This window comes from Hemibagrus wyckioides, linkage group LG08 (assembly GCF_019097595.1).
Source record: "Hemibagrus wyckioides isolate EC202008001 linkage group LG08, SWU_Hwy_1.0, whole genome shotgun sequence".
Lineage (NCBI taxonomy): Eukaryota > Metazoa > Chordata > Actinopteri > Siluriformes > Bagridae > Hemibagrus > Hemibagrus wyckioides.
The window spans coordinates 1860001-1877500 of NC_080717.1; the positions used below are offsets into that span (position 1 = coordinate 1860001).

Genomic DNA, 17500 nt, shown 5'->3' on the forward strand with positions numbered 1-17500 from the left:
CGCTCGCAGCATCACGTGTCAGCAGCGGTGTTTCCTCGCGACTCTGACGTCCCGGTGTTGACGTGCTCCACGCAGGAGTGGGCGGTGAAAAAGCAGCTGAGCTCCACACACTCGGTGGCCGCGTGTCGCGCCGTGGGAGACGTTCTGGCTCAGCGATGCTGCGAGGCCGGAATCATACGACTCTTTTACAGAGAGGTTCCCTGGACCTTCCGCTCCGACGCTGTGAGTCTCCTCCCACTCTGCATTATTATTATTATTATTTATTATTATTGTAAAAATAGTAAAAATATCCAGAATATTATTAGACATTTATTTATTTTTTATGGAACTCAAACAAGATTTTAATGTGAAGGAGATTATAATATTGACTGAGATTATTAGGAAATATTTAATACATTTTATTTATTTATTTTTTTATTTTACTTGGTAATACATTTTTTGTGCTTCTTTTTAATCGTTTTTTAAATTGTGATTATTTTTTTAAGGATGAATGATTTTGTTTATAATATTTACATTAAAAAATGTTCAAGGTTTTTTGGGGAAAAAATGTTCACACTGCTATATCTGAGACTGGATTAGTTTTGGTTTTTAATGTATAATATTTTAGGTATAAAGTTTAGTGGTCATTCTATTATGTAATGATCATTAGGAATAACTTCCCCTGTTTGAGGATGAACTTATAAAGATTTTATTCACATATAGTCCTGACCTCAACCCCACAGCGGAGACTGTGAGCCAGACCAAAACTGGGACATCTGCCTTTCCATGCACATGAATGTAATATGGAGTTGTCTCGCCCTCTGCAGCTATAACAGCTTCAACTCTTCTGGGAAGGCTTTCCACAAGGTTTAGGAGTGTGTTTATGGGAATTTTTGACCATTCCTCTAGAAGCACATTTGTGAGGTCAGGCACTGATGTTGGATGAGAAGGTCTGGCTCTCAGTCTCCACTCTAATTCATCCCAAAGGTGTTCTGTGGGGTTGAGGTCAGGACTCTGTGCAGGCCAGTCAAGTTCCTCCACACCAAACTCACTCATCCATGTCTTTATGGACCTTGCTTTGTGCAAGAGGTGTCACAAAACGTTTGGCAATATAGTGTATATAGAACAAATAGTATAAGTTCACTATAACTAGTATAAGTACAATCTAACCTGTTTAAGATCTATCTATCTATCTTCCTACCTACCTCTGGAACTAAGGGGCCGAGCCAAACTCCTGAAAAACATCTGAATTCAATGATTTGGAGGGGTGTCCCAAAACTTTTGGCAATATAGTGTAAGTTTAAAAAATACTAACTTTCCATCTAATTTAAATAATTTTATTGTTTCAGGTCCAGACGTTTTGGACAGCTATGAAGGAGGGAGGTGTGTTGCTCAGTGAACCCAAACGGAAATTTATTTAATGTGTATTTTGTTCTTTTATAATCTGAAGCACTAATAAAGATCTGAATAAACAATTTTTTCCAGTTGAAATGAAATAACTCATTTTGTTTTGTTTGTTTGTACCAGACAGTGTGTTATATTTTAGTGTGTGTGTGTAATTATATATATATATATATATATGTGTATGTATGTATATATAATGATTTTGAAGCAATTCCATGAAACTACTTTATTAAAGTCAAATAAATTTATTTGTAGTACAGCAAAGGCAGGTACATGCTGTAGATACATCAGGGATAAAATTGAAAATAAAAATATATATAATACGCATCAGGGTTGCCAGATTACAGATGCAGAACTTTCTGAATTAAAGAATCCACCAACAAACTATAAATACAAGGATTATCTGGCAACCCTGTTTGAAATGTGTGTGTAAAAGACTGTTTCCTCCATCAGAAAGATAAACATGAAAACACAAACAACAGCATTTTTGACCTGATATCGATTAAAAAAAGAAAAGAAAAACAGCATCAGGATTAGAACCGAAAGAAAGATGGCACTTTTATACTTTTTTTAAAATCCTTTTTCACATCCACCTCTTCTTATTTTCTTCCATCATCGCCCCAGCACACTATGGATTTTTATCCAGCTGTTTTGTTTTTCCCCATTATGGCAACTTTGGCATTAATCTGGCAACCGTCTGCATGTTTAACACACAGCACAGTGAAAAATACTGCATGGAAATGAAAATACAGCGACACGATCACAATTAATACCAGGTGATAGAATTCATCATAAAGTGTCATAAAACTGGAACACAACTCTGACCAGACAGATCATCAGACATGTGTTATATTTTGGTCCAAACCGAAGGCACTGAGACACGGGGGAGACAGAGTCTCGACCTGCTTACAGCAGAGACGTCACATTTCTCTCATGGCACATATGCATTTATTCCGCAGGTAACGATCCCCCATCCTGACAAAATGACAGCAGGGAAGAGGTTTTTTTTTTATTTGTCTCAGGTACAGAACCGTAGCATTAACACTCTGTTCTGTGCAGCAGTAGTGAAACACAGACATGAAAACACCTCACTGATGGATGAACAGACGGATTTCTTCTTGATAAACGATAAATGCCACTCAAAATCCCAAACACAATCATGGCACATTAAGCCACGCCCACAAAACTCCATGAATGGCAATGAGCAAAAACTATAAAACGTGTGCTAGCTAAAATCTTCCTTGTGGTATGAGGGTGCCATTACTTTTGCCCTGCTTGAATAACTAGCCTTATTTGTGGATTTCTTTTGGTGAAATCAGATAGTTATGAAATGAAAATATGAGCTAATTAATCTGATATGTAATTACAATAAATAAGTGATTTAAATTGAATAATTAGTTTATAAATAAATTAGGAATTCGTCGACAATTAAGTTCCTTTTAACACAAACGCTAGTGTTAATTCCTTCCTATACTGTTCGTATGTTTTCCATCTCTATATTGTGAAATGTGATGAATTTAGAACACTGACGCTGCCAGTCAAAAGTTTTTGGACACCTGGGGGTCCTGATCGCTATAAAGTGCCCACAACCTGAACTATAGTGTCGATTCAAGGCTTCTCAGATCCTGATTATCGGAGAAAAAAAAAGTTTTAGGGTGTGTAATGCTGAAAAAAAAATTTATATATATATATATATATATATACACAATTTTTTTTCAGCAATATTATATTATATATATATATATATATATATACACTCAAAACAACAATTATTTTGTTAACCAGATTAGCTCACAGCGGATCCTAATATTCGGAGGAAAGAAAGGTTTTAGGGTGTGTCATGCTAAAAAAAAAAAAACCCTCAAACAACAATTATTTCATTTACTGATCTGAAAAACAGCGAGGGAAGAAAAAAAAGTTAAGCCAAAGTTTAGCAAGTGTGTATAACTTTTTAAATAAATTCTGAATATTCAAATAAATAAATTACTAGGTTTAAAACATTTCGTGCATGATGCTGAGTGTTTATTCTCTAACTTTGTTCGTTTAAATGGTGGATATGTGCCCTGACTCAGTTTAGTGACCTCGGGAAAAAGAATAAAGAAAGGAAAAGCGGCGCTGCATGAGAGTCGACTCGGAGTCGAATCACTCGGCTCAGAGCGAACACTGACTAAAGAACCGGCATGACGCCAAGGTCGGAGAACACACCGCGGTTCTACTCAATAAACACAATAAACTCTGCTGGTGTATAAATTCTAAAAGCCGGTGGATAAATTCTCAGTCTTACTGTTTAATTAGGTTTAATCAACTTAGAGTGTTTAAAACAAGTGTGAGCGTTTAAATAGGCTCGTACAAGGTGCTGAAAAACTTTTGCCTGGCAGTCTGAGTCCAAAAAGTGGCAGTTTCAAGCTTCATGCTAACAGAAGAAAAGCTATTTAATTTAAATAAATTACATGTATTGCATAGAATTGAGGGAATAAAAATAATCTTTGAAGGAACTTGGTCTTTTTTTAAGTTTTGGTGGTAATAATAATAATAATGTTCAGCTACTGCATCCAGGTGAAACTAGAAATTATAAATTAATTTAGTAAATTAGCGAAATTTAGCAGTTTAGCTGCTGCTCATTTTCCCTCTTTATCACACACAATAATAGCACATGCTAGCAACCTTAACCTTTCACACTGTATAATACTTAGCTTAAGATTAGCTAGCTTGTTAGCGAATTTGGTTAATATAATCACTACCCTTAAGCTAGCTAGCTTGCTAGCAGTCATGTCTATTGGTACACCTAAGCTAATTTATCGCTAACCAAATTCGCTAGCATGCTAGCTAACATCATAATGTAAGCTAGCCTGCTGGCGATCTTGGCTATTGGTGTGTATAAACGTTTTGAGCTAGCCTTAAGTTAGCTGGCTTGCTAGCGAATTTGGCTACTGTTGTACACGGTATAATTTGTTAGCCTAATAGCTACTGGTGTACACAGTGTTTACAAAAGCCTATGCTCAAATAGTTAGCTTAGCTTCTTTTCCATCGCTATTGGTTTACACAATACAGTAATATAACGTTAGCTCACTCGCTAGCAAGTCTGGCTAATAGCTTCCCTTGCAAAACAGTTAAAGCTTGTGTTAGCTAGCTTGATAGCAAATTTGGCTACTGTTGTACAGGGTATAATCTGTTAGCCTAATGGCTACTCATGTACACAGTGTTTACTGGTATTAGCGTCAGATTTACAAAAGCCTATGCTCAGCTAGTTAGCCCAACGTTAGCTCACTCATTAGCGAGTCTGGCTAACAGCTTCACTCGCAGAACAGTCAAAGCTTATATTAGCCGGCTTGCTAGCCACCTTGGGTAGTTTTATTTTATAGGATGTAATACATAGCCTAATTTTACATAGCTTGGTCCTATGTAAATGATATAACTCCAAGACTAACATTAGCTAGGTTATTAAGCAAGTCTGAAAGGTTAGAAAGGTAACATTAGCACAGTTTTGGGTGTAGAAAGCTAGCCTGTAGCTTAGCTACTGTATGCTATTTCCACCTGGTGCAGGAATAATAATTAATAACAATAATAATAATAATAATAATAATAATAATAATAAAATGTTTCTGATCTCTGGGAAATGCTTATACATTGATGCCTTTTCCCCTGTTCTTTAATACTGCCTTAAATCAGTGAGGTGTGTGTGTGTGTGTGTGTGCACGCGCGAGTGTGTGTGTGCGCAGTGTGAACATTCGGCTCAGGCTCAGGAGAGAGTGAAGAACAAAAGAAAGGCACAGAGTGACATGGGAAAGTTTTCACACCGCGTTAAACCTCATGCTAATACAAGAAACACCTAATGTATTGCTGTGTGTGTGTGTGTGTGTGTGTGTGTGAAAGTGGAGAAATTGTTTGTGTGTGTGTTTGTGTGTGCGCGTCATCCTGTCTTCTTTTGAATCAACTCTGGAACAAACTAACAAAAAAAACCAAAAATCCCTCACCATTATACTGAAACGATTCATTAAAACGATCACAAGGATTTCCAGACTTTCTCCAGAGGTGTGTTCTTCCTCCTCTCTATTTTAGTCTTTTCTCCGCTCTCCTCATTGTTACTCGCTGTTGCCGAGCCTGGGATTTTCCTGTTTTCTGCCCTGTGATTTGCTGCTTGGATCCGGAGAAACGTCCACGTGAGCTTTCTGGTGAGTCAGAGCTCGTCGTTTGTGACTGCTGCGTCTCCTCTGGGCCGGAGATTTCCTCTGAGCCGCTGCGTTCTGGATGGACGACACGAAGAGTTAGAAGTTTAGTGAATACAAAATCTCATCTTGGAATCAGGTTCTGAACACACAGATTGAGAAGCGTTCTTATTGCACCTGTATAAAATAATAATAATAATAAAAACCTGCAAGCACAGTGGCTGCTGCGGACCTTATTAAAAACCTCATACAAAGATTTCTGCGTCATTTTTGTCAGCGATAAAATAAGTGGCAAGCGAAATAACTGCCAGGAAACATTTTCAAGATGGCTGCCAAACAGGGAGCCTTTACTACAAGGACTCTAAGTGGACATGTGTTCGTACCTCTAGATCGCTCAATCGCTCCTCATCATCCAGCTGGATGGACTGCATGAGAGAAAACAGATCCATTCTTCCACTTCTGCTAGGACTCGGGGTCACCTGAGGGATGAAAACAAAATAAGACACGTCATTATCATCCATTTGTTCAAGTGAGATTGAATCTTGTGGTTTCATCCAAAACATGACTTGTAAAGCAGGAAGTCATGCAGTATTTCCTGTATAATTCTCTTCATTTTCCAGTGGTATAAGAAGAACAGAACACTACAAGGTGTCCTGAAAATAATTCTATTTTAACAGTAATTTCACATCACACCACCCCTTTGTTGATTATTTTCCTATAACAGCACCCTCTGGTGCAGAGAGTAAAATGGAGATGGTTCAGACCTTGTCACTGTCCTGGACGGTAATAACAGGGTTTGTTGTTGCTGCTGCTGCATCAGGGAGGACATCAGACACTGAATCAGCAAACACCTGAGAGAGAGAGAGAAATGGTGAAATTGATTTAATATTAATTACATCATTAGTTGCAGTAAAAGTGACAGGTATATTTACATCTCTCTCCTCATCCTCGTCCGTCTCTGAGCTCTCTTCCTCCTCTGGACTCTGCTCTTCCTCCTCCTCTTCTCCATGCTCATAGTCACCCTGCTGTCGATCCGTCTCCTCCTTCTGCTCCTGCTTCTGAAGTGGTTTATTCAGCGTGTCCGATCTAGACTTCCGCTTCCAGAGGGAGCTGTGCCTCTGTTTACTGCAGACAACATTCAGCGGGGTGACAACGTTATCCGAAATCTGGCAATAACACACTGCCACAAACATACTACACTGATCAAATGAATGTGTGTGTAAGTGTGTGTGAGACCTGGCATTGAGGATTCCGCTGTAGGTATTTAGCTGTCTTAAGAAGCCGTCGTTGGGGTGGACGATGGGTCTGCGCTCTCTCACGTGGTTAAGCGCCTCCTCTAATGTCCAGCCCTGCTGCTTCATCAGAAACGCAATGACCGTGGAGGCGGAGCGAGACACGCCCATCTTACAGTGCACCAATACAGACTGCCCACTTTTTCTACATCAACACCACACACAGAGAACAACCACATCAATGCTTTACTATAAATCTTTACAAAGTTTGTTTCTAATTTTTCTGACCCAGAAAACACAAACTGCTTCTTTAATAAAAGAAAATAAAAAACAATATTTTGGTTATTTTTACACTTGACATTTTTATTTTACTTTCTATCTATCTCCCTATCTATCATCCATCTATCCATCTATCTATCCATCCATCCATCTTTATTCATTCATTGGCTGGAGCATTTTCTGTGTTGAAATGGAAAAAAAAGATGTCATGTCATAATATAAAATATACTTTAAAGCCTTTATTTAATTTTAATTAATTTTATTTATTTAGTTTTATTTCTGTTTTATTACATCGTTGGCTTTGGGGAAAAATGACCAAAATTTGGTGCTGATTTTTATATAACATTTAAAACATTTTATTGCTTTTTTCAGAGGAAAAATTAAAAACTGACAGTATTTTCACACTTTAACTTCATTTTTTATAAAATAAATAAATAGGCAAATAATATTTTGTTGCATTTTATTGCTGTAAAAAAGCAATAATTACTAATAAGCATCTAGCCAGCCTTCTTCCAGAACCTGATGTCAGTCTGTACGTTTTACTGAAACCTTTTCACCTTAAACACCCAGAACAGCAGCAGTTCCCTTCCTGCCCTTCCTTACCTGGCTTCGTTGATGAACATGTAGGTGTTGTTCCAGTGTGAGAGCAGATCCGTCGACTCCACGTCGTACACTCGGATATTCATGTAGGTGAAGGATTCTGGGAAAAAGTTATCGATCTCCATGGTGACGTTCAGGATGTACCCCACACTGCAATCAGATGTACATTAAGAGTGTAGGTTCACGTTTCTCACGTGTTTATTCCGGTTCAGTTCAGTGTGTTGATGGTGTAAGTGTGTGGAGCACAGACACTTACTTGTTTTTCTGAAGTTCCTCAAAGTTGGCTGCGTTCCATTCAGAGCCCTATGAAATAAATCAAGAAATAAATCTGTGTCAAAAAAGCCAATCTGTCAGTCTGAGCCAAGCACTAAAGAATTCAACAATTAGTAAAATAAATGATTAATACTGTAGGAACGTTAACATGCACTAGGATCTACTGTGTTGTGTTAAATAGAACAGACGTCACGTGAGCGTTACCAGGTAAAGATAGTCTAAGATTTTAGAAGGTTTGTCCATCTGAGCCATGGTGACCATCATCTCATTATCAATGTACTCCTTATAGTTCTTCATGTCCAAACCGATCCTCTCCTCCAGAGCAGATCGGACCTACACACACAAACACACACACACACACACACAAACACGACCGATCATCAGTGTCATACAATTAAAAGTGAACTGATTGTAACTATAAACGGATAAAAGTGACAGTGCCATTCTTTGCAAGAGGAATAAAACACTTGGGCTTGTTCTGTTATAGCTAAATCAGCTTTGGCTTTAATTGGTTTAGGACACGCCCCTTTATGTCTTGTTGATTGTTTACCTGTTTGGAGGTGATGTTCTCCAGGTCCATGGTCCTCATGATGTCTCTGAGTTGGACTTTAATCTCTTTCTCCACTCTCTCGGTCTCTGTGCTGTGGCCTTTGTTGTTCTTGCGCACCGACTCCAGGCCCATCATGGCCTTCCACTCATTCACGCACTGCTGGTCCGATTCCACGTGCTGTTTGTAGTGCTGAGCCCAGTCCAATCCACAGCCCGGGATCACTGCACCCTGCACCGCCCGCTCGCAACAGCCATGTAGAGCCTGGAGCACGGACCTACACACACACACACACACACACACACACACACACACGTTTGTCCTACTATCCTTGTGACAGCATAACTATTAATCCAATCTAACAATCCAACCTTTCAGCTCTTTTTGTTTCTCCAAAAATTAAAACATTTCTTGATGCTGACCAGTCAGATGTCCCTATAAGAGCTAAAGGGTCAGTTATTTTCATCTTTGAGATGACTGAAACTTTTTGTTCCAGACATGGAGGATGAGGGTGAAAGTTCGCGCACCCAGTCTGTATTAATATGAATCAAATTTGAATGAAACATCCGACAACTCTGAAGCTTTAAGCAAGTTTTAGCATTAATAATGAAGACAGGAACTAGGATGTGGTCATAAAGGCGACATCTGGACATCCACAGTATAAGAGGATATTAATATTGCACTCACAAAGGCAAGATACACATCCCTGGACTCATAATCTGGATATAATCTTTGTCCGATATTAATAGTGTACACTATCTGACCTGACCCTTTTCTATAATCAGTAAATCTGTACAATCAGCCTTCAGATTACTGACTTCAGTAAGGATTTCAGTATTTAAGGAATGTGGCTCTAAAACATTCTTAAATAAAAATAGAATTAAAATGTTTTCAGACGAAGTTCCGGGGCAGAGCGCAGAGGAAAAGGTGGACTGCGATTTTTTTTTCTCCACCTAATAAAAGTTTACACGCCCCAGATTAACCTGTAATTATTTAATCCTGTCGCCATGGTGACGGTGTAAACAGGCGTGTTGTGAACTCACCACATTGTTGGAATAGATACAGGCTTAAAAATCCTTGTGCATTCTGCAGACGTCACGCTGAAGCCACTACAGAAGGACAGAGAATGGACAGGTTACTCAGACTGGAGGAGTTATTCAGAGTGGACATGTTACTCAGACTGGACGGGTTACTCAGACTGGACGGGTTACTCAGACTGGACGGGTTACTCAGACTGGAGGAGTTATTCAGAGTGGACATGTTACTCAGACTGGACGGGTTACTCAGACTGGACGGGTTACTCAGACTGGACGGGTTACTCAGACTGGAGGAGTTATTCAGAGTGGACATGTTACTCCGAATGGACGGGTTACTCAGACTGGACGGGTTACTCAGACTGGACGAATTATTCGGACTGGAGGAGTTACTCTTTTCTCACATCACACTGACCCACCTGGTCATTTGCGTCACTGCAGCAGGATGTCTGTTACCATCTACAGGAGCGCTACAGAACTACAGAAACACATCGACATCCAGTCAGGCACTCACTCTCATCATCACATCACTCCATCACACTATCATTCTATCACACTTACATTCCATCATATTATCACTCAATCACTCAACACCATCATACCATCACTCCATCACACTATCAATCCATCACACTATCACACCATCACTCTATTCAACGTAAACCAGAACACAGTATTGAATGTAGCTCTATATACACGATAATATAATAAGTAATAAATTTATTGGACTTTACGCAAACACCACATCTGTAATAAGTAAAGAAAGGGCATTAAGTGGCATCCTGATGACCCCAGCAGTCACCTAATGACCCAACAAACCAAGCTGCTACACTGCTTCCACAGAAGGATCTGAACTGCTACATGACCATTCAGACAATAGACTGATCACCCAAGTTACACCAGGCATCTGTGCTCTAACTCATCACTGGGGTCTACAGTGTGAAAGCAGGACACTCCAGTCTGAGTTATTGGAACATAAACTGACCCAACAGTTCCATTCACAGTCCTCTAATCTGTAACAGGACCTTTCAATCGGTGCTACAATCACAGCAGGATGTCTACGCTCGTGTCTTTAAATTCCATTCATCCTCCAGGCAAATTCTATGCAAAAGATATCTGCAAAACTTCCTCTGGGAAAACTAATCAAACGTAAATCTCTCAACCTTACCCGTCTCCGTCCAGATACACCTGTGTGTCACTCCATATGGGCAAAACCAGGCCGATAGTGCAATTATCACTGAGAGAGAGAGAGAGAGAGAGGGGATAAATGAGATAAAATATGACTTTAGAGAATGAGGAAGCATTCCGTGAGATAATCTTTTAGGGAAGATCAGATGTGTAAAAGTGTACACATGTTCAGCTGACCAGTTGATGTTTGGGAAATCCATCCCGAGAAGAAGACTCTCCTGTTTGTGGCTGGTGGTCGTAACGATGAGTAAATATCTCACTCTGATGGGACTCAACGACTCCAAACGCACAGCCTGAAAAAACCAACAGGTTACGTCAACAAATATTTATTCCCATCATTCAGGTCCAAACCCCCGAGTCCACTTCTGAGGGCCATTTTAAACCTCAGACATGGAATTATTAGACATGTTTATGTGACCTAGGTTTATTATATAGATATTATAGATATCCTTTTTATAGATATTTCCATAGATATGTGGTGTTTTATCTCTCTCACACACAAATTTAATTATTTTAATTTTATTTTTTCTATTTTATTTTATCAAATTATTTTCATTTCATTTTTTCTATTTTATTTTATCTAATTATTTTCATTTCATTTTTTCTATTTTATTTTTTATTTTATTTTAAGCTGTCGTGAAAAAAATCCCAATACACTTCTTTTAAAATCCTAAACTATTGGAAAAATGTGATCAATCTGCTGTTTAATAAGTGAGTAACACACAAACACATTTCGTTGTACATTATTCTTCCTTCTGCTGTAGGTCAACGATCTTTAGACTGATAAGATAATATTTTTTAAATAACGATATTAAATAAATAAACCCAGCTCTCGCTTGTCCTGGTGATGTGGAGATCTTACCAGTTTGACGGTATCTTCAGGTCTCAGTAGTGAGATCATAGCATGTAAATGCCTGTGGTTTGTATGTGAAGCTCCGCACACAAGCTGAGCATTAGGAAACTGGGAGGGCGTGGCTTCTTCATGTGGCCCCTCCCTCGGTCCTTCCTCTAGTAAAAGCACAGCACCTCTGACGACAGCAAAACTCTCCCTAATGTGCAGAAAAATAGTTTTAGGGAGTTTCAGACAAAATTATACACAAATTCTTCTGATATCAAAGTAATTTGTTTGAAAAAAATATTTTAAAAATGATGCTTATAGGTACATTTAATGAAACAAGTTCCTCATCTCACTAATTAAGGCACAAATGTTTTTCTTTCTTTCTTTCTTTCTTTATTTGTTGCAGCTTTACGTCGGACTGTTACGAAGCGCTGACACTGGAGACTCCTTCCATTCATGTTAAAGAGACAACATAAACATTAATTTCTCACAGTTACCTCTTCTGAAGTCTTCCTCTTCTTGCAATGGTTTCATCCTTAAAGAAAATAAAAGCAGTGTAAACAAGAAAAAAGCAGGATGTGTGTAAGACTTGTTATGGAACATCAAAAGAAAAAATTTCCGAAATATTAAATATTTAGAATTAAATATGAGACTTTCAAATCATTTTAGAACCTAATCCAGATAAAGAAATATACTGATATATTTTAAAAGTTTTGGATTGAGAGTTTTCTTCATTAATGCGACAGACAAAGTGAGAGAAAAAGACGAAAGGAAAACCACAGAAAAAGAAACAAAAAGGAAACCGCCGGGCATGAAGTGGTGCGGTTACAGACGTCAAGAAGTGACACCAAGGAAGCTGGTGTGAAAGGAGATAGTGGAAAGCACTGCTGGAGAGACGAAGAAGGAACCGGAGAGAGAAACATGACCTGTTATACGACTGACATGTCCAGACTGAGGAGTGATGGAAGATAAAGACGAGACAGAGACGAGTCGAGACATGCCGAGCGTTCGCACTGCAACTCACAAGGAAGCTAATTCAGTGTGGTTTCATCACTTTTCTAATGTGTGTGTGTGTGTGTGTGTGTGTCCGGCTCAATGGATTTGACTCATGATCGTTACACAAATGCTAGTACAGAGAACCGGAAGCAAACAAACATGATTACAACATGTGCTGAAAGAAGATGAATTTCTCAAGGTGAAATGAGTACATACCACAGAGAAGTGCCACATACCAGCTGAAAGACTGAAAGAAAGAAAGAACCAAAAAGCGTGAACACGGAGTGAAGGAAAAGAGCTGAGGAACAGATGGGAAAAGATGAAGGGATGGAATGTAAATGTTCAGACAAACGTGCATCACAAATTCATGCAGCACTTTGTGTATTTCAATGCAGCTGCTGATGATGTAGGAACGCAGCAAAACGGAGACACGACGACGACAACAACATGTCCACCGCATTCTGATGTCCACAAACCAGGTGTTTTTATTTTAGCAGAAAATAATACAATATAAAATATTTCAAATCTTACTGTAAAATCAGTCTCAAGAGCTTATTAAACATCTAGCAAAGCCAGCATCTAAAAACAAACAAACAAACAAACAAACACTAATCTCACCAACCTGAGACTAATGATCCTTGTGGGAGTGGCTTAATATTCTAATTATCTGTCTGAAACCCCGCCTCTGATGCCACTCAAGTTACACAGTAGCTATGATCACTAGGTTAGCTTTCAAAGGTTAGGTTAGCTTCTGCATGCTAGGTCAGTCGCTAGGACAGATTTAGTTAATTTTAGCTGGTAATGTTAGTTTTTTTTTGCCAGGTTAGCTTAATCTTGATAGACTCACCATAGCTTAGCTTTCACTCATGAGGCTAATCTTCTCTCGCTAGTTCATGTTCACTTGCCTTCTCGTGCTAGATTCAGAGTTAGCGCCCGCTCCAACATTATGCTAAGTACAAAGCATGGAATTACAGTACAGTGCAAAAGTTTGTATCCCTCATGGGATATCCCATTATGTCCAAATAAGGAAGTAATGATGTCATCGTGTTATTAAGTAAATAATAATAATAAAAAAAACAGCTGGTTAGTGGACTTGAATTGTTCAGACATGGTGTAATCACGCTGCTGTAACACTCACAGGCGCAGTGGACACAGACGGTGTTCTGTGCAGGGTCAGTAAAGCCATCCCAGCTCCTGGCTCACTGAAACGCTGCTCCGGACAGACCTGACTCCTACAAAGGTGTTTAAACTCCAGCTGAGGAAAGAGAAAAGGTGAGACAATCAGCAGAGAGAGACAAACATTTACATTGCAGCACATTGTGTAACCTGACAATCCTGCTGATGGTGTAACAGAAGAATCGCGGTCTGTACAGACCAGTCAGGGCACTTCATTTAGAGCTGTCTCACCTGGTACACCTTACCTGTCTCATGCTACCTGGCACAATTCAACTGGTTCATGTCACCTGTCTCACATCACCTGCTTCACTTTACCTAGCACCTTACACACACCACTTCACCTAGCCACATGTCCTATCTTGTGTCACCTGTCTGCCACTTCACCAGGCACGGTTCAGCTAGTTCCCTTCACGTGCTGCCCTTTAAAGGACACATGTTAGCTTGCAAACTTCAGCTAGTGAACATTTCATTTGTTGTGGATCACCTGTCTCACTTCACCTGACCCCATTTCACCTTTCACACTTCACCTGACCCATTTTACCTGCCGAGGACATGCTAGCTTTCAGCAGAAATGTGTCTGTATTCTGCAGTAAAATGAACTAGCCTTCATTAAGTGAGATGCTGGATTATGAGCAGAGAGTTGGAGTGAAATTTAAGACAGTGAAACAAAACCTTCCTGTATGTTCACTTAGCTAGCAATGTTGATTCTAGAAACCAGAAGTATTATCTTTCTAGCTTGTGTTTTTTCCAGAGAACTAATGAGTACAGCAGACGTCAATAAAAGGAGAAGGTATATTTATTATTGAATGATTAACGTACAAACCAATACAGCATTATACTGTGACACAAAACGAGCAATTTCACTTTTGTCATTACACTAGTCACTACATCTAGTGTCATTACACCGATCTGATATCACTGACTATACTCACAATATCTCTGATTATGCTCATGATAGCACTGACTACATTCATATGAAGTATACTCACAGCATCACAAACTACACTCATAACCTGACTGAGATCATAGACTACACTCGCACCAGCACAGACTACACTCGCACCAGCACAGACTACACTCGCACCAGCACAGACTACACTCGCACCAGCACAGACTACACTCGCACCAGCACAGACTACACTCGCACCAGCACAGACTACACTCGCACCAGCACAGACTATATTCATAATGCCAAGAATACTCACAATATATACCATGGACTACACTCACTACATAACTTACTATACTCTCAATATATCTGACTATATTCATGGTATTACTAACGACACTCACAGCAACACCATACCCATACAACAGTCCCGACCACTGAGTATTTTGAGTCTTATACTAATTTATATGTACTTGAGTATCTTGAGTATTAATATCTCATACTATACTCGTGACATGTCTACACTAATGATACCACAGACAAGAAAAACCAATACTACTGATATCACAGAACATACTGAACATCACAGACTACCAATTAACCCCACCACCCCCTCCCTCCCTCGGGTGTTCACACCTGAACAGGTAACAGACTCCAACATACCACACATTCCTCCTTTACTCACACACTACACCGGAGCTTTCAGAGACTTCATCTGAGATTTTCCATCATTTCCATACGGATGCAAACCAGTAACCGTGCGGTCAAAATCATACTCACGCGATCATCAAGAGTAGAGCTACACGTCGGCATGTAACCCCACACACGCACGCGCGCGCGCACACATACACACACACACGAACCTCCAGGCTACAGTAACATTATATACACATCTCATATCACGTAGATTGATTAGTTTTTGTTTTATTTGCATGAGCATTTCCATTCCTGACCCATCTACTTGTTTTCGAGCAGTTACAGTTATGCGCATTCCCAGTTCCTCAAAACACAAACGACATAAACACGCCACGAGCGCTTATTACCTGATCTCCGTACGTGATCTAATGAAGCCTTAACACCCCCTCTCTTCTGTATGATATTGATCAATAATCCCGTGCTCTTGCTTGCTCTGAGCTGCTGTAGTCCGTATGGTTAAAAGTTCTGCGTTGAGAAGGGGAGTGAAGCTCGAGTCCTGGAAGCAGGAAGCAAAATACAGGGCGACATTCATACTAACGCACTAACACACTAACACACTCCTATATACACTCTCTCACACACATACACACACCTCCGGCCTGTGCCTCAACACATGCATACTACTATACCAGGTAGTATAGTAAAGTATCAGTGTCTGAGGTAATCCCAGCTATTTTAGGCTGAGTCCAACACACACACACTAGCGCACTATATAGTGTGTGAGAATACTAGTCGGCTTTAAGTGCAGGCTCTTCCTTATATGGAAGAGGCGGACCAGGAGGAATGGTTTCTCCATTAAAGGGCCATGATTACACACTGCATCATTCTTAGTCCTTTTTAGAAACAGAAATTTTAGCGAGAGGAAAAAAATATATAGGAATGAGAATGGTTTCTAGGACAGCTGACCTAACCTGGCTGCAACGGTAACGCTGCTTACCTACATTGCGCATGCGCCGTAGAGAGAATAGTCTAAATGGTGTGATAATCACTTTCATTCGACGATATCACTAATGACTTATTGGTTAATTTTGTATCTGGGATATGATGTCTGGTTTTTCTTTTCATCATCGTCATCAGCATCAGCATCATCATTATTATTATTGTTGCTGTAAATATTATTCTAATACCTCAGTACTATATTTAATATTTGCAATAAAACTAACCTGCAATTTGTAATTATTGTTTGTTTGTTTGTTTGTTTGCGAAACAGTTTGTCAGTGCACATACACAACAGATCCAAAATAAATATTAAAATTCAAAATTAAATTAAAAACTCTAATCTGTGACGTCATGCCCATGCCCGGTATATCAGTGTGGGATCAGATATGGGGGAAAAAACATATCAGATATCTGATCTTGTAACACACACACACACACTTGATCTATCTATCTATCTATCTATCTATCTATCTATCTATCTATCTATCTATCTATCTATCATGTTCCTGTCACTGTATGTCTAACTGTTATGCACGTGACGTTCACCGGAAGTGTTACTTGCTCTGGTGTTGCAATGAATCAGGTCCCCACACTACATTTGCTTTTGATAAAGAGGAACTTCAGTAAGAGAGAGAGAGAGAGAGAGCGAGAGCGAGCAGCAGCAGCAGCAGCAGCAACTACAACTACAACTACTGCTCGGTGTGTGTGCGCGCGCGCGCGCGTGTGAAGAGCTGCAGAGTTGCGTTAAAACCACCAGCGTGTTGTGACTCAGTGTTAGTGTTACGTGTAACCTGTGTGTGTGTGTGTGTTGCTTCCGCAGTGTGTATTTTTGCAGCCATGAGCGCGAGACAGCTGATGAAGGTGTTTGTGACCAGACGTCTCCCTCAGGAGGGAACGAAGCTGCTGCAGAAAGCCGCCATGTGCGCAAGTTTCTTTCACTTTCTCACCAACACCGCATCTCTCACTCACAGGGACCATGCACTCCAATTAACACCTCACAAACACCAGGTGTAGATCATCACCGGCATGACGTCATTCTCTAACCTTCTCATAGACACATAGCACGCAGGTAACATGGATTAATAACTAGTTAAAAAAAAAAAAAAAACTTTACATGCACCAGGATCATGTTTAGATGTTTTATTTTCATCTGCATGCATACAGCTCTACTGCCTGTTCTAATTCACTGTATTGCCAAAAGTGTTGGAACACCCCTCCAGATCACTGAGTTCAGGGGTTGGGCTCGGCCCCTTAGTTCCAGTGA

At 39.7% G+C, this 17500-nt stretch overlaps 3 protein-coding genes across 5 annotated transcripts in view; 2 read left to right on the forward strand and 1 right to left on the reverse strand.

Moving 5' to 3' along the window:
* The window catches only part of mrpl18 (mitochondrial ribosomal protein L18), a 2905-nt gene extending 1435 nt beyond the window's left edge, over window positions 1-1470 (forward strand). The window contains exons 3-4 of the mRNA XM_058396388.1: window positions 1-222; window positions 1329-1470. The exon at window positions 1-222 is cut by the window's left edge and continues 13 nt beyond it. Of these exons, the coding sequence (XP_058252371.1) occupies window positions 1-222; window positions 1329-1400 (294 nt within the window). The 3' untranslated portion in view covers window positions 1401-1470. The remainder of the gene's footprint in view (window positions 223-1328) is intronic.
* A 3750-nt stretch (window positions 1471-5220) lies between these two features.
* Window positions 5221-17500, reverse strand: part of si:ch211-203d1.3 (protein phosphatase Slingshot homolog 3) — a 13527-nt gene continuing 1247 nt past the window's right edge. The window contains exons 3-18 of one of the 3 annotated variants that reach the window (XM_058396571.1): window positions 15645-15793; window positions 13675-13791; window positions 12038-12075; window positions 11565-11751; window positions 10880-10995; window positions 10683-10751; window positions 9524-9589; window positions 8484-8757; window positions 8138-8266; window positions 7917-7963; window positions 7664-7810; window positions 6786-6986; window positions 6482-6674; window positions 6314-6400; window positions 5933-6028; window positions 5221-5627 (exon numbers count right to left, since the gene is read on the reverse strand). In XM_058396571.1, coding sequence (XP_058252554.1) covers window positions 5466-5627; window positions 5933-6028; window positions 6314-6400; window positions 6482-6674; window positions 6786-6986; window positions 7664-7810; window positions 7917-7963; window positions 8138-8266; window positions 8484-8757; window positions 9524-9589; window positions 10683-10751; window positions 10880-10995; window positions 11565-11751; window positions 12038-12075; window positions 13675-13722 — 1860 coding nt within the window. In that variant the 5' untranslated portion in view covers window positions 13723-13791; window positions 15645-15793 and the 3' untranslated portion in view covers window positions 5221-5465. Of the gene's footprint in view, window positions 5628-5932; window positions 6029-6313; window positions 6401-6481; window positions 6675-6785; window positions 6987-7663; window positions 7811-7916; window positions 7964-8137; window positions 8267-8483; window positions 8758-9523; window positions 9590-10682; window positions 10752-10879; window positions 10996-11564; window positions 11752-12037; window positions 12076-12752; window positions 12784-13383; window positions 13638-13674; window positions 13792-15644; window positions 15794-17500 lie in introns of those variants that run through there. The other 2 variants (XM_058396572.1, XM_058396573.1) reach the window with 2 other exon arrangements.
* grhpra (glyoxylate reductase/hydroxypyruvate reductase a) overlaps window positions 16790-17500 on the forward strand; it is a 27115-nt gene continuing 26404 nt past the window's right edge. Inside the window, exons 1-2 of the mRNA XM_058396575.1 lie at window positions 16790-16935; window positions 17057-17156. Of these exons, the coding sequence (XP_058252558.1) occupies window positions 17074-17156 (83 nt within the window). The 5' untranslated portion in view covers window positions 16790-16935; window positions 17057-17073. The remainder of the gene's footprint in view (window positions 16936-17056; window positions 17157-17500) is intronic.